Source organism: Pan paniscus, chromosome 5, assembly GCF_029289425.2.
Source record: "Pan paniscus chromosome 5, NHGRI_mPanPan1-v2.0_pri, whole genome shotgun sequence".
NCBI classification, from domain to species: domain Eukaryota; kingdom Metazoa; phylum Chordata; class Mammalia; order Primates; family Hominidae; genus Pan; species Pan paniscus.
The window spans coordinates 17512590-17528897 of record NC_073254.2 but is presented as its reverse complement, the minus strand read 5'-3'; the positions used below and the strand labels follow the sequence as shown (position 1 = coordinate 17528897).

At 44.9% G+C, this 16308-nt stretch overlaps 1 protein-coding gene across 1 annotated transcript; it reads left to right on the top strand.

Moving 5' to 3' along the window:
* The first annotated feature begins 666 nt into the window (after positions 1-666).
* On the top strand, positions 667-15548 carry SERPINB9 (serpin family B member 9). Its single transcript, XM_034961358.3, has 7 exons — positions 667-796; positions 3417-3594; positions 7843-7980; positions 8527-8644; positions 10484-10626; positions 12034-12189; positions 13447-15548. Exons 2-7 carry the CDS (start codon positions 3427-3429, stop codon positions 13852-13854), a joined length of 1131 nt encoding a protein of 376 aa, XP_034817249.2. The 5' UTR covers positions 667-796; positions 3417-3426; the 3' UTR covers positions 13855-15548.
* The last annotated feature ends 760 nt before the right edge of the window (positions 15549-16308 follow it).

Here is a 16308-nt window from a genome sequence, read left to right as displayed (position 1 = left end):
AGGAGTGTCCTGAGCCCGTGTGACTCAGTGTCTCTTCCCATCACTTTGCGGGAAAACGGGGCTGCTTACACCACACCGCAGCCCAAACACCTGTGGCTAGAGAAGGGCTTGGGTACTAGGAGTGAGGACGCCTGGTTCTGGGCCCAGGACTAGTACTAGTTAGTGGTGGGACCTGGAACAAATGCTTTGGTTCTAAGTGAATCCCCCATATTCATGACAAGAGGCGTGGAACACAGACCCATGGGGCCTTCCCACTGGAACATGGAGCTTGGCTGTCACCCGACCTTCGCTTCCTTACGTAGAAAAGCCCAGGGTTCCAGGCTCTGTCTCCTTTCCCGCAGACGCCTTGTTTCTTCGCGCGGAGGCCCTGGACGCCGCAGGCTCCCAACCTACTTCTCTGGGATGTCAGGTTCTGAACCCGGTCCTGAAGAGGCCCTGGCGCTGGGGGTGGGTGAGGTCGAGCGCGCGCCTTGGGAACCTGGCTGGCCTCAGGCTGGCGGGAGCATTCGCGGACATCGCCCTGGGCGGGGCGGACTGGGGGTACCCTGACCTGACCCTGCTCCTAGCTCTGACCTCGGCCACCACGCGCGGCGCCCCCGCTGGTCCCGCCAGGCTCCGCCTAAACGCAGAAAGCGTGGGAGGCGCCCGACCCTGCGGTATAAAAGCGGTGCCTGCAGAGGCCCTAGCGGGAGTCCGCGGCGAGCGCAGCAGCAGGGCCCGGGACTGCGCCTCGGGGATCGGCGTCCAGGCTCGGAGCGCGGCACGGAGACGGCGGCAGCGCTGGACTAGGTGGCAGGTGAGGGCGTCCCCGCGCAGGGCCGGGGTGGAGCACGGGAGTGGAGAGTTTCAAGCCCCCGGCTGCCACCGAGAGATGGGACCGGAGGACAGGAGGGGTCGCTCAGCCAAGAGCCCCGGGGAGGCGGTGCCTTCTCGGTGGGGTCAGCAACGGTCTCTGGGGGTGCCTGGGAGCGCGCAGCCGGTCTCCGCCTTGGCGGCCCACAGCCACCGCGGACGCCTCCCTCCCGGATGTCTCCTTGCTGCCCTTCCCTGGCCGAAGCCCTCCTTTGCAGCCTCTTCCCCACCTGCTGGCCCTGTTTTCTCACTGCTCTTCTCTGCTCTGGGATCCGCAGGATAACGTCTGTCCTGCTTCTTCACTGTCCTTTAAAGTCACCAGTCTCGGCCGGGCGCAGTGGCTCACGCTTGTAATCCCAGCACTTTGGGAGGCCAAGGCGGTCGGATCCTTGGAGATCAGGAGTTCGAGACCAGTCTGGCAAACGTGGTGAAAACCGGTCTCTACTAAAAATACAGAAATTAGCCGGGCATGGAGGCCCACGCCTGTAATAATGTCAGCTATGTGCTGAGGCAGGAAAATCACTTCAACTCGGGAGGCGGAGGTTGCAGTGAGCTGGGATTGCGCCACTGCACTCCAGCCTGGCAGACAGAGTGAGACTTCGTCTCAAAACAAAAAAAAGAAAAACGCAAAAAAACCACCACCACCAACAACAACAAAAAGCCACCAGTCTCGGAGTTTCAAATCTGAGCACTCTTATCCATCTTAATTCTTTCAATAATTCAGCTAAACGAACGGGGTCCTGAGAATCTGCAGAGCCAGGCTCAGCCCTCGCCTGCAGAGCCTGCGGTCTGTGGGGACCACAAGCAAGATGACGAATCACCTTCGGGAGGAAGGGTCGTGCTGGGGAGGATCGCGCCGGCGGGGTCAAGAGAACCACCTCTAGGGTGGGAATCAGAGCCTCCGGGCCGCGGTGTTTGAGGGTGAGTGGAATTAATCCCGTGATGGACATGCGGCCTTCTAAGGGGGACCAACAGTGTTTGCGAAGAGGTGACTTTGGGAGGGGTTCAGGATGGCCAGAGGTGGAGGCTGTGACCTCAGTGAGGCTGGATCAAGGGAGGGGGCAGGTGGGTAAGACACCGTTTTAACGAGGTGGCTTTGAGCAGCCACCTTTGAGGGGCCTAAGGGCCCCGGGAGATTTAGGAGGAAGGACAAGAGGATTAACACCACCTTCTGAGGTGCCGTGTGGCTGTGGCGTGTGGGGGTGGCTGGGGGAGTGGGTTGTGTTCATTGTCCAAGGCTCTCCAGCGCTTTGCGTGGCGTTTTGGGGAGCACAGATGAGGTGTCCCGACAGTGGGGAGTGGCTCTAGGGAGACCAGAGGCTCGGGAGGGGGCCTGGGCATTGGACCAGGCACAGGATCCGAAGTGGGAAGAAATGTGGGCGTAGAGGGCAGGCCTTGGGGATGGGTGTAGGGGAGGCGGGGGAGATGGAAAGGAGTCAGGGAGGTCTCCCAGGCTCACCTGGAGGAGTCAGGGTCTCATTTCCAAGTGCACTGGGAACTGCAGCCTGGGGGTGGGGGTTCATTTGGTTTCAGACCTGTGGCCAAGAGACCCACCCCCTCACATTCACACTTTGGTCTCCAGTGGCTTCACAGGCACCACCTCCTTGTTCTCGCCTGTTTTACTCCTCACCTTGGGCTGTTTCTTGCCTTTCCATTCTGGCGTTCTGCAGGGATCAGATCCTTCCTCTCACGCACAATCTACACTCATGGCTTTTGCTGGGAGTAATGAGTAAAGCTCCCAAATAGATGTTTCTGAGTTAGGAAGCACATTAAAAACAAAACAAAATGAAGCAAAAACACACAATTGTCTAAGTCCCACTCTGTGTTCAAGGGCCACATGATGTGCAGAAGCTGGTGATGGGCAGGAGCTCTGAATGGAGTCACTGGGATGTCAGGCCGCGTGGGCCTGGGGCAGGCTGGCTGACTGGGAGCAGACTGGCTCCACCCTGGCTGTCCAGGACGCACTCACTTGCCTCTGGATGACAGCTCCTTGCCTCACAGCTGTCTGTCTCTGGGTCAGATTCAGCATCTCAGTGTCTTTTGTGTATCAGCTGAATGTCAGGGAGGCCACAGGCTGGTGCCCAGTTGAAAATCTCACAAGGACTCTTTGTAAATGCATGCAAGAATAAGAACAGCATTTTCCTCCTCCTCCGTGACCCCATTCTCCTCCTCAGATGGGACGATCTGGTCCTTACGGAAAGAATTGGAGTTCACTGCTTCCAGCTCTGTGTGTGTGTGTGTGTGTGTGTGTGTGTGTGTGTGTGTGAGAGAGAGAGAGAGAGAGAAAGACAGTGAGCTCTGCAGGCGAGCCAGTTCTGTTGCTATTGCTGGTTTGAGCTGCTGCCATCACATTAGCTAATTACCTTAACATTTGCACTTAATTTTTGGCCAGCACTTAATTTTTGGCCAGAGACTAACAGAAAATAAATTTTTCTCCAATTTAAAATACTTATGAACTTTGAGAAGAAAACAAAAAGTATGATTCCAAAATTGCCCTGTAGTAAGTAGGTCAGTAACATTCAGGGAGTGTGGAAACTGCATCTCTCTTTATTCTTCCCTTCCAGGCCCTGCATCATGGAAACTCTTTCTAATGCAAGTGGTACTTTTGCCATACGCCTTTTAAAGATACTGTGTCAAGATAACCCTTCGCACAACGTGTTCTGTTCTCCTGTGAGCATCTCCTCTGCCCTGGCCATGGTTCTCCTAGGGGCAAAGGGAAACACCGCAACCCAGATGGCCCAGGTAAGCTTGCCCGTTCGCCAGGAGCAGGGACTGGCCTGGGCTGCGTGTTCTGTCACCAGCTTCACACTCACACTCCAGAGCCACTGAGAAAGGAGGGCAGGACTGGGGCCCGAGTGTGCACTGGCCGTTTCAGGGAGGCGGGGTCCACTGGGGAAGAAGTAGGGCAGGGCAGGGAGGCAGGAACTCTGCTCCACCGAGATTTATTTGGGGGAAACTTTCCTCGGTTAATCCCTTGGAAAAGACCATCCAAGCTGTCTTGTCCTAGCGCAGAATCTTTCTTTAGAAAATGACACTGAAATTATTTGAAACATAAGTTGCAAAGACCTACCTCTTTTTTGGAGCAAGAGACTTTGTAACTAAACTTTCATTGGTAAGGAAGGTTAATACCTGTTTCAAGTTGTTTCTGTACCAACAGCTCAGGGAGGGCATCAACAGAAATTTGCAAGAAGGATTCCAGGGCAAGTGCTTCATTACAGCTGCACACTGTGCAGGTACTGCTCAGCTCAGTCTCACCAACACTCAGAGAACCTGTGGAAATGATTCAAGATCAGTGCTTGTCCCCAGACGTTTGTGGAAAGGAGAGGAGACAGACACGTGAGATGAAACCGAAAAGCGTCATCCCTGAGCGCAGGCCGCTGGACACGCCTTCATCATGGGAGTTGTCCTTTGTTCAATATGACTGTCTTTTTCTTTGATGACGCTTTTCAGTAGTGAATTACTCGTTTTAATAATTTCCCAGCTCATTGTGTGAAGAAGGGAGGGTTTATGTGTAAAGGCTACCAGCCTTAATAATAAGCACAGAGAGGCTCTCTAAGAGATATATATATTTGGAAATAGGGCATTGCAATGAAAATATGCATGCCATGGCAAGCTATGTGCACATTCAGGGAGGTGAAATAACACTAAGATTTTTAAAGGAAAAAGTAAAGAGGATTACATAATTCCTTTGAAATAATTATTTTTGGCAAAAAGATCAATAACGAAGGTGATGTCAGTGTGAGGTTGGACGGGGAGTTCCTGGGTAGACGTCCTTGCACAAGTATTTTGTTGTGTAAGGCTGTGATGGCCTTTGTGCAAGAGTGTAGGTTTTTACAGAGTCCTTTGTGATAGTTGTGTTATCAGGCATTCAAGCGTGAGAACCCTCTCTTCATGGCCTTCGCTGTCTGTTTGTCAAAGGTTTTTGGTTTTGTTTTTTTAACATTAGTGACTCCATTTTGATTCTGAAGTTCCTTATTCTGAAATCTTTATGATCTTTTTCTATGTTTTAGGCTCACCGATAAACCCTTATAGAAAGCTTTTTTGAGAGCACCAAAATTGTCTAGGTACCTTCTTAGGTGTGAGACTGAGCTCCCTCTATGGCTCCAGTGTTCAACTGGATGCTTGTGAGACACCAAACATACTGTGTACACGTTGCTACCTGTAACACGCAGGGAAGCGTTAATGGCAGCAGAAATATTTTAAAGAATTATTTATTTTTCCTTCATTATATAACTGGTAAAAGTCCACTATAAAAATTTAAAAAAAAATAAAAGTAGAAGGGAGGAAAAAATCCCTATGGATCCATCAAACAGAGACAACCACCCTTGATAATGTAAAGCATCTTCCTCCAGTCCTATTTTTTTTTTTTTCGAGACAGAGTCTTGCTCTGTCGCCCAGGCTGGAGTGCAGTGGTGCGATCTCAGCTTACTGCAAGCTCCACCCCCCAAGTTCACACCATTCTCCCACCTCAGCCTCCCGAGTAGCTGGGACTACAGGTGCCCGCCCCCACGCCCAGCTAATTTTTATTTTTAGTAGAGACAGGGTTTCACTGTGTTAGCCAGGATGGTCTCGATCACCTGACCTCGTGATCCACCTGCCTTGGCCTCCCAAAGTGCTGGGATTACAGGCGTGAGCCACTGCGCCTGGCCCTATTTCCCCATTTTCACTTGACATTTTGTACTTTGGTGATTATATGGTATCTTTACTTTTATAAATGTTTTTTCAGCTAATGTGAGGATTCAGTGAGACAGTCCATGTAAAGCAAGTGCTCAACATGTGTTGGCTATGAATAGTAATAGTGGTGTCACAGCCTCAGGTGAAATTGGCCTTAGCTTTTGGTTCTGTTCTATTTTTGACAGGGTTTCTTATCAACAGTCTATGAGCTGTCTAAAATAAATTTAGTAGCTTCCTCTTTTCTGTGTTATAGAACAGTGTGTATTGCATGAGAAATAGAAATTGCTTGAATGTTAGAAAAAAAATCCCTCAAAAGATCATCTAAGCCTTTTTAGAAGTAATTCTCTCTCTCTCCCTCTTTTTTTTTGTTCATTCATTGTGACTGATAGATTCTGTTTTTTGGGTTTTTTTGTTTGTTTTGTTTTGTTTTGTTTTTTGAGATAGAGTCTCCGCTCTGTCACCCAGGCTGGAGTGCAGTGGTGCTATCTCAGCTCACTGCGACCTCCAGCTCCCAAGTTCAAGTTCACGTGATTCTCCTGCCTCAGCCTTCCGAGTAGCTGGGATTACAGGCACATGTCACCATGCCTGGCTAGTATTCATATTTTTGACTGGCATTTGGTAACTTATAATCTGTACTTTACTGAAAATAATTATATAGAGTTTTTGTTTTAACATTCCCTTTGTTTATATTGCTGTAACCTCTTTTTCACATATAACTTTACTTTGGGGTGCTTTTTCTTACATGTGGTGGGTGGCTGTCTGTTTTGTATGTATGTGTGTTTTCTTTTAAAGAACCAGCTCTTGGATTCATTGATCATTTTGTGTTTGTCCCAAAATTCCTTGGGAGTTTTTCTGTATCTTTTCTAACATAATGATTTTAAAGTTTTAGCATTTTATTACTTTCTTGGTAATATTGAAAACAATGCTATGTTTTAACTTATCTTTGGCCAAACTCTTTGGTCTAATATATATCACCCATATTTTGATTATTTTCTAAATCATATGTCATATACTTATTTAGAAGAATTTTTTTGTTTGTTTGTTTTTTGAGAAGGAGTCTTGCTCTGTTGCCCAGGCTGGAGTGCAATGGTATGACCTTGGCTCACTGCAACCTCCGCCTCCTGGGTTCAAGTGATTCTCCTGCCTCAGCCTCCCAAGTAGCTGGGATTACCAGCAAGCATCACCACACCCGGCTAATTTTCGTATTTTTAGTAGAGACAGGATTTCGCCATCTTGGCCAGGCTGGTCTTGAACTCCTGACCTCAAGTGATCTGCCCGCCTCGGCCCCCCAAAGTGCTGGGATTACAGGCATGAGCCACTGTGCCCAGCCTAGAAGAATATTTTAAATATTTGTTTAGAAGAGGATTTTTTGTGTTTTTTTTTTTGACATGGTCTTGCTCTGTCTCCTAGGCTGGAGTGCAGCAGCTTGATCATAGCTCACTGCAGCCTCAAAGTCCTGGGCTCCAGCAATCCTCCCATCTCAGCCTTCCAAGTAGCTGGGACCACAGGCACACACCATCATGCCCAGCTAATTGGAGACGGGATCTTGCAATGTTGCCCAGGCTAGCCTCAAACTCTTGGACTCAAACAATCCTCCTGCCTTGGCCTCCCAAAGTGCTGGGATTATAGGCATGAGCCACTGTGCCTGGCCTAGAAGAGTATTTTAATTGTTACTTTGAAGAGTTAATTATTTAGAAAAGTGTTTTCAGTAATATTTTGTAGGTCATTTTCATTTTGTTGGCATTTTATTTATAATGCTGACTTTTTGTTACGACATTGAAGTTAGAGAATATGATCTATATAATTCTGTATTTCAGAATGTATTGGGATGTTGAGACTTTTCTTATGGCCCAATATGTGTGATATATTTTGAAATATTTAATGTACACACGTAGTCCCTATAGGGTACAATTTTAATAACTGTGTTATTATCTTATTAATCACATTGCTCATGTAATATCCTTGTTTCCTTTTGAGGATTCTGATGATTGTATTTCTGTCTATTTTTCCATGCATTTTTTCTGCTTTTAACTTTTTAACTGCATCTTTTTTTTTCACTATAAATTTTAGAGGTAATTTTCCCACCACTTAGGGTGCATTTATATTTTCCTTTTGATGCAAGATTTTATCACAACCTCTTTTCTGAGCTTTTCTCACCCTTGTCATTTTTTGTGTGTTACTGATCTTTAAACAAGCGAGATCCATTCAGGCAGGATGGCTACATCTTTTACTCGCCTGTTTTCTGTCCCCTCTCTCTCCTCTCCCCAGCCATCAAAGAGCTATCTTGATAACTTTTAAAATTATCTTTCACAACAGGCACTGTCTTTAAACACAGAGGAAGACATTCATCGGGCTTTCCAGTCGCTTCTCACTGAAGTGAACAAGCCTGGCACACAGTACCTGCTGAGAACGGCCAACAGGCTCTTTGGAGAGAAAACTTGTCAGTTCCTCTCAGTAAGTTGAATCAATAGAACAATAAAAGTTGCATTCAACATACCTGGTGATATAGAGTCTGGGAGAAAGACCCTAGAGAAATTGAGAAATTTATGTTAACCAATTAAAAAAAATTGCACTATTTTTTTTTCTAAGATGGGGTCTCACTACGTTGCCCAGGCTGGTCTTAAACTCCTGGTCTCAAGTGATCCTCCTGCCTGTTGGGATTACAGATGTGAGCCACCACACCCCGCCTAAACTTCTTTTTTTTTTTTTAAAGACTGCAATTCTATAATTATACCTTGCATTAGTATTGCAAAAGTAGTCTCTACTTTTCTTGAAAGGTAAAATTGAAAGGTAAAATTCTCAAGTTCATTTCTGGTTATTCAGGGTTCAATACATACCTATTCACAAACTCTGATATTTTAACATATCTTCACATGATCACTTTTAAAGAGTTATGTATATTATTTTTATTAAAAAAAGGTAACATATTTAGAATTTTTGGAAGTTTGCTGACATTTGTATTTAGCAATGCAGCCTCACTGAACATTTTTCTCTCCAAAGACGTTTAAGGAATCCTGTCTTCAATTCTACCATGCTGAGCTGAAGGAGCTTTCCTTTATCAGAGCTGCAGAAGAGTCCAGGAAACACATCAACACCTGGGTCTCAAAAAAGACCGAAGGTCAGAATGACAAGTTATTGCACCTTCCTCCCAACCCGTCCTCCTCCTGCGGCTCTTCCTATTCCTCCTTCCCTCCTCTTATATCCTCTCTCCTCCTCCTCTCCCTCCTATCCCTCCTCTCTCTCCTCACCCACCTCCACCTCTCCACTCCGCCCCCTCTAATTTCACGGGTGTTTCAGATGGTCAGAGTAGTGTTGACTGGCAGGGCTTCCTGGCATACTGAACCTTGATGGATTCATAAAGGTTCTGATCAGACATTCAGGTTTTCAGCAACAGAGATTTACTTTTGTCTATTCTCCCAGGACCAGAGTAGCTGATACAAATGTCAAAAGAGGGCCAGCCACGGTGGCTCTCACCTGTAATCCCAGCAATTTAGAAGGCCGAAGTGGACATATCGCTTGAGGTCAGGAGTTCGAGACCAGCCTGACCAACATGGCGGGACCCCCCCCCCCCCGCCGCCATCTCTACTAAAAATACAAAAATTAGCCAGGTGTGGTGGCCCATGCCTGTAATCCCAGCTGCTTGGGAGGCTGAGACATGAGAATCACTTGAACCTGGGAGGCAGAAGTTGTAGTGAGCTGAGATCATGCCAGTGAACTCCAGCCTGTCTCAAAAACAAAAAACAAACAAAAAAACAAATGTCAAAAGAATCTCAGGCCAGGTTTCCAGTTTAATAACTTGCATTAAAATATACTCTCCCTGGCCTGTAACATTCACATGTCAGGTGACTCCATTGTCTCTGCGAGAAGGAGATTGGTGGACAGATCTTGCCTGAGGTATACACTTGGGCTGCCTCTTCCTAGGTTCTGGGGGACCTCCATCACCATTACCTTTACCTGCTAAGGTCACTCCTGACTTTTCATGTCTTCCACTTAAGCTCCTTTAGTTTGACTCGATAAGCCTACATTTGATTGGTTAACTGCAGACCCTCTCTCAGGGCTGATCAGTTCCACAGACTGAAAATACCCTCCATTTGGGGTTGAACCTTATTCATCTACATTTCAGAAAGTGACGTGTTCCAGTCTAGGCCTCCAAGACCAATGATGGTCTGATGAACCATTCAGACTCCTCTGCGCCAATTATGCTTAGTACCACCGGGAACATTTCCATTTCTGTGAATAAATGAGACGGTAAAGAATGGGAGACATTCTTCGCTTAAAGTCTCAGCAGTTGTTTCCCGCATTCCTGCTTGGAGTATTTACCACGGATGCTCTCTTCAGGCAGTGGGTTAGCAGGGATGCCCTCAGTTCATTGAAACAGTACCACTTGATCTCCAGGGAAAGAAGGGGTGATCTTTGCTTGCCCACATCCTCTTTTCCAGGGATGCCTAGTGCTTTGTTGAGGGGATACAGCAGGAATATCTCCTCCAAAAGCTTCTGGAAACTCCCCATGTGCCCAATGTCAGCTCTTCCCACTTTGAGCCATCCATTCTGGTTGCTTCTGACATGTCCATGTGTAGTCACAGAACATTAGAACTGGGTGTGATCATGAAGGGTTGGATCAAACACTCCAATTAACCATGTGAGACAAACACCCCTTCAGCCTATCACATTTCCTGCTGGTCTTGTTCTCCAACCTGGTGTAATTTTTCTACTTTGTACCAACCTGCTTTCCTCGAGTGACTTAGGTATCTTTCACCATCCTCAACTTGGTGGATGTTCTCAAGGTGTCAGTAATCATGAATACCACTCATATGTGCTGTTTTTATTTCTCTACATAACAACCCAAACTCAGCAAAGTTGAAAACAGAAGTTTGCTTCCAACTAAGGATCCAGGATCATCGAATGCATCAGGTTCTTATAAAAAGCAACTGAATGTAGTCTCTACTTTTCTTGAAAGGTAAAATTGAAGAGTTGTTGCCGGGTAGCTCAATTGATGCAGAAACCAGGCTGGTTCTTGTCAATGCCATCTACTTCAAAGGAAAGTGGAATGAACCGTTTGACGACACATACACAAGGGAAATGCCCTTTAAAATAAACCAGGTGGGGGAAGCTTTTTAAAATCCTGCTAGTTTGATGAAGAAGTTGAATGGAAAGATTTAACTTTGTAAAAATGTAAGTGACATAAGCGTAAGCCAAAAGGAATTTGAAACTTAAAGTATTTCTGAATGAATTTCTTAACTCAGTAGAAAAAAACGGAAGGAGTAAAAGATATTTGCTGCATATATATATTATATATATATATAATATATATATGTAGTGTTTTATCACTGCTCTTAACTGCCTTTGATAATTTCTCATAAACCATTGCTGCCACCTAGTTTTGGAAACTAAAGATCTTCCTATAAGCCCAATTTACTTGGCTAGAAAGCAAAAAACAAACAAACAAACAAAAAAACTGTTAAGGTAGTGTGATATGTGGGAGTGAGAGGCAGTATAGGGCAGGGTAGAGGGAGAGAAGGTGAAAATGTGTCTTTAATTAGTTATTTTTAAAATTAAAGTAAGTTTTGATTTGAATTGTTAACTAATTATCATTAATTCAATATTTACAGCTTTTTAATATTAAAAATTCATGACAAAGACCTTAGTTTTGACATTGAAGTAAAACTTAATTAAGGCAGGCATTAGAATAATTTGCCAAATCTTCCAGCCCCTAAAAAGATACTATTTTAATGCAATTAAAAAACAAAAGCAGGTAACCCTCCTGCATTTTTTGTAAGGTGTACTTTAACTTAAAAAAATTAGTTCTCTAGTTGCAAAGGGTGGGAGGAGGAGAATTCTAACCCTGGTTTTAGAACTGTTTTAATTTTTATAATAAATGATCTGTATCAATTTTTTAAAGTATTACATTAATAAATGTAATACTTTGCTGAACTTCTATGTGCTTATGCCTCTTCTGTATTTTAAAAAAGTTATTTCCTTAGAGTATCAGAATTGAAAAGATTGGGTTAAAATACATTACTACATATGTAGGTCGTTACTCTTTCTGAGAGAGTGTATCCATTTATACTCCCTGTCGTGCTGTTGTGGAACTATAAGTTTCATCCCACTTTATGATTTTTTTTCTCATATGTTGGGTTGGATAAATAGGAAAAACAATACACATTTTTTTCTAATTAAATCAAAACAAATTTGTATTTAATTTCATTTGATTATATTGCTTTCTTAGATCTATTTGCTGAGCACAATTTAAATGAGAAACATCTTTCTCCTCTGGAAAATGTAGGGTATCACATTTTATTTTGCAGAAGAAAACCTTTCCCAGGGTGGACTGTGTCTGTTTACAATGATGATAGGAAGGAACTGGTTGACTTTTTTTTTTTTTTTTTTTTTAGTGTTAACTGGGGCATGAATGTGGCGGTTTCCATCACAGGTGCTGAAAACACTCTTGGAGGCAACTGCAGCTCTTTTGAAAGTTTTAATTGCGTCTTTCAATAATCCTTCCCCCAGGAGGAGCAAAGGCCAGTGCAGATGATGTATCAGGAGGCCACGTTTAAGCTCGCCCACGTGGGCGAGGTGCGCGCGCAGCTGCTGGAGCTGCCCTACGCCGGGAAGGAGCTGAGCCTGCTGGTGCTGCTGCCTGACGTCGGCGTGGAGCTCAGCACGGTAAGACCCGGGCTGCGGGAAGAACCCAGGGACACCTTTGCGGGCAGAATTCGAGCGCCACTTCCACCTCTCATATTCACCTTCTGAGTTGGCGATGCGGCAGACGCACACTGTGCAGGCACTTGGCGTTGGGATCGAACTTTTGTTCAAGGCTGACTTTTCCCAATATTGTCTGCGTGATCTGCCAAACTACACATCTCAGTCCTCTGTTTTTTCATCGCTAGAAGGGGTGGGGGGCGGTTAAAATGCCTTTTAAAATAAATCAGGTAGGAGGAAGCTTATAAAAATCCTGCTAGTTTGATGAATGGCAGACTTTTAACTCTAAAAGCATAAATGACTGCTTAGGGTTATTGCCTCGTAGTTATGATGAGGATAAAATGTGGGTAATTCAGGTAACAAGCTTACCACATTGCCTGGCAACTAGTAAATGCTCTACAAATGTGATCCATTATTACAATCATCATTCTTAGCATTATGCTTTTAAAGTCTAGGAACCTGAAATAGAGAATGAGGAAGTCTTAACTTTCACCTAACAAGGCTGGGAGGGGGCATCCAGGGAGGTGTGAAGTCCAGTGCTCAGAGGGTGGGACCAGAGGCAGCCTCTGAGGGCACATCCAGGCACTCGGCCTCCTTTCAGCATGGATCTCCAGGGTGAGAGAGTCAACCATGGCAAATGGCAGACAGTGGGACCCCATGACTTAAAGAGGTCTGTGTGCGCAGCAGCCATTGGCTCTCCCTCTGCCCACCTTCCTGAAACTATGCTCCAGAAACTATGCAGAATCTCTCTGGGGCAGATAATCCTCTGGTAACCTCTCTGCTCCAGAAACTATGCAGAATCTCACCTGGGACAGATAATCCTGTTGGAGTGGCTCACACTGAGAGCCCTTTCGTTTCCAATCCTTTTCTTTACTAGCAATGGTTTGTTGTCTTTAAAAAGACTATGAAAAAAAAACACAGTCGCCTGGGCATTGACACTTGTCACAATACAAGATGTCTCTGGAGTTGTTGGATAAGGAGAGGACAGCCACAGCCTTCCTGCCTCTGACTGCTTGGTGTCTCTCCCCCTTGTCAAGGAAGTGGCACATGGGACATAGGACAAGTAAGAGTGCTCACAAGCTTCTGGCAGATGAAGGGGCCACTGATCCTATGTGAACAAACAACACCTACGTGCAAGGGGAGGAAGGGAACTGTGAGTGCCTGTGCGCTTGTACATGTGCACTGAAGTCGGAATCTTAAAGTCTAATTCTGGTCTTTCAGGTGGAAAAAAGTCTCACTTTTGAGAAACTCACAGCCTGGACCAAGCCAGACTGTATGAAGAGTACTGAGGTTGAAGTTCTCCTTCCAAAATTTAAACTACAAGAGGATTATGACATGGAATCTGTGCTTCGGCATTTGGGAATTGTTGATGCCTTCCAACAGGGCAAGGCTGACTTGTCGGCAATGTCAGCGGAGAGAGACCTGTGTCTGTCCAAGTTCGTGCACAAGAGTTTTGTGGAGGTGAATGAAGAAGGCACCGAGGCAGCGGCAGCGTCGAGCTGCTTTGTAGTTGCAGAGTGCTGCATGGAATCTGGCCCCAGGTTCTGTGCTGACCACCCTTTCCTTTTCTTCATCAGGCACAACAGAGCCAACAGCATTCTGTTCTGTGGCAGGTTCTCATCACCATAAAGGGTGCACTTACCGTGCACTCGGCCATTTCCCTCTTCCTGTGTCCCCAGATCCCCACTACAGCTCCAAGAGGATGGGCCTAGAAAGCTAAGTGCAAAGATGAGGGCAGATTCCTTACCTGTCTGCCCTCATGATTTGCCAGCATGAGTTCATGATGCTCCACACTCGCTTATGCTACTTAATCAGAATCTTGAGAAAATAGACCATAATGATTCCCTGTTGTATTAAAATTGCAGTCCAAATCCCATAGGATGGCAAGCAAAGTTCTTCTAGAATTCCACATGCAATTCACTCTGGCGACCCTGTGCTTTCCTGACACTGCGAATACATTCCTTAACCCGCTGCCTCAGTGGTAATAAATGGTGCTAGATATTGCTACTATTTTATAGATTTCCTGGTGCTTAGCCTTATAAAAAAGGTTGTAAAATGTACATTTATATTTTATCTTTTTTTTTTTTTTTTTTTCTGAGATGCAGTCTGGCTCTGTCCCCCAGGCTGGAGTGCAGTGGCGCCATCTCGGCTCACTGCAAGCTCCGCCTCCCGGGTTCACGCCATTCTCCTGCCTCAGCCTCCCAAGTAGCTGGGACTACAGGTGCCCGCCACCACGCCCGGCTAATTTTTTGTATTTTTTTAGTAGAGACGGGGTTTCACCGTGTTAGCCAGGATGGTCTCGATCTCCTGACCTCGTGATCCACCCGCCTAAGCCTCCCAAAGTGCTGAGATTACAGGCTTGAGCCACCGTGCCCGGCTATATTTTATCTTTTATCTTTTTCTTTGACATTTACCAATCACCAAGCATGCACCGAACACTGCTTTAGGCACTGGGGACACAAAGGGGACAGAGCCATCCTGCTTTGACACCTGGTCTTCAGTTCTGTGCCCAACGTATATAGCTTTGACAACGACCAGGTTGGACTGTTTAATGTCTTTCAACTTACCACGTAATCCTCTTGTAGGGATCACATCTTTCTTTATGATATTGTATTTCTCTACCTCTAACAGTAAAAATTCCATTCAACCCTTAAAGCTCACTTCAAATTCTTTGAGAAGTTTTTCCTTTCTCCACAACCAGATGTACATATTTGAACTCTCTTTGTACTTGGAGGGCACTTCTTTCGTGGTAGTTCTTTTATTTTTATTAATCTCTGTATCCTTAGATAGTCCTCCAACAACCAAAGGTTGGGACTCTGTCTTACGTATCTGGGTGCCCCTCATAGTGCAGTAATAAGTAAGTTGATTATATACGAGCTATGTAACTTATATTTTTAATGGTTGGATATCACTGAGTTTATTTTTTTTAAGAATTTTTTTATTGAGGTAAAATTCACATAACATAAAATTAACTATTTTAAAGTGAGAAGTTCAGTGCCACTTAGTATTGTTAACAATGTTGCATAACCACCACCTTTGTTTAAAGTTCCCAAAAAAATGTTCTCCTCTAAAAGGAAACCCCATCCCATTAAGCAGATACTCTCCATTCCTTCCTTCCTCCAGCCCCCGGCAACCACCAATCTGCTTTCTGTCTCTATGGATTTATCTATTCTTGCTATTTTATGTAAATCGAATTGTATGAGACCTTTTGTGTCTGGCTTCTTTCACTTAGTACAAGTTTTTGAGATTTATTTACATAGTAGCATGTATCAACACTTCATTTTTATGGCCAAATAAAATTGTATTATGTGTTTATAGCACAATTTATTTATCCACTCATTCATTGATGGACTTTGGGTTGTTTCTGACTTTTGGCTATTGGGAATAGTGCTGCTATGAATGTTTGTGTACCTGTATTTGTTTGAATGCCTATTTTGCATTCTCTTGGGTATATATCTAGGAGTGGAACTGCTGGGTCATATGTTAATTCTATGTTTAGCTTTTTGAGGAACAGACAAACTGTTTTCCACAGCAGTTGAACCATTCCACATTCCCACCAGCAATGTATGAGAATTCCAATTTCTCTCCACTTCCTCACCAACACATTATTTTCCTTTTCCTTTTTTTAAAAAAAATAAGTTATGGCCATCTTAGTGGGTGTAAAGTGGTATCTCATTGTGTTTTTTATTTGCATTTCCTATGTAATGAGCTAGAAACTAAAGTACAAACTAGATGGGGCATCCAGTCCCTTTGATAGATAATGCTGAGTAAAAAATGAGATGAAAGACATTTGTTTGTTTTTAGAACACGAGTGACAGTTTATTAAAAAGCTTTAGAGGAGGAATGAAAACAAAGTGAAGTACACATAGAAAAGGGCCAAGTGGACATCTTGGATGTCAAGTGCCTAGTTCAGTATCTTTTTTTTTTTTTTTTTTTTTTTGAGACAGTGCCTCACTCTGTCACCCAGGCTGGAGTGTAGTGGCATGATCTGGGCTCACTGCAACCTCCTCCTCCTGGATTCAAGCAATTCTCTTGCTTCAGCCTCCCAAGTAGCTGAGACTACAAGCACCCACCACCACACCC

Coding starts and splice junctions, on each gene's coding strand:
- SERPINB9 (XM_034961358.3), top strand. CDS start 3,427: ATGGAAACTCTTTCTAATGCAAGTGGTACTTTTGCCATACGCCTTTTA. Junction 7,981..8,526: donor AAACTTGTCAGTTCCTCTCA/GTAAGTTGAATC, acceptor TTCTCTCCAAAG/ACGTTTAAGGAATCCTGTCT. Junction 8,645..10,483: donor GGTCTCAAAAAAGACCGAAG/GTCAGAATGACA, acceptor TTTTCTTGAAAG/GTAAAATTGAAGAGTTGTTG.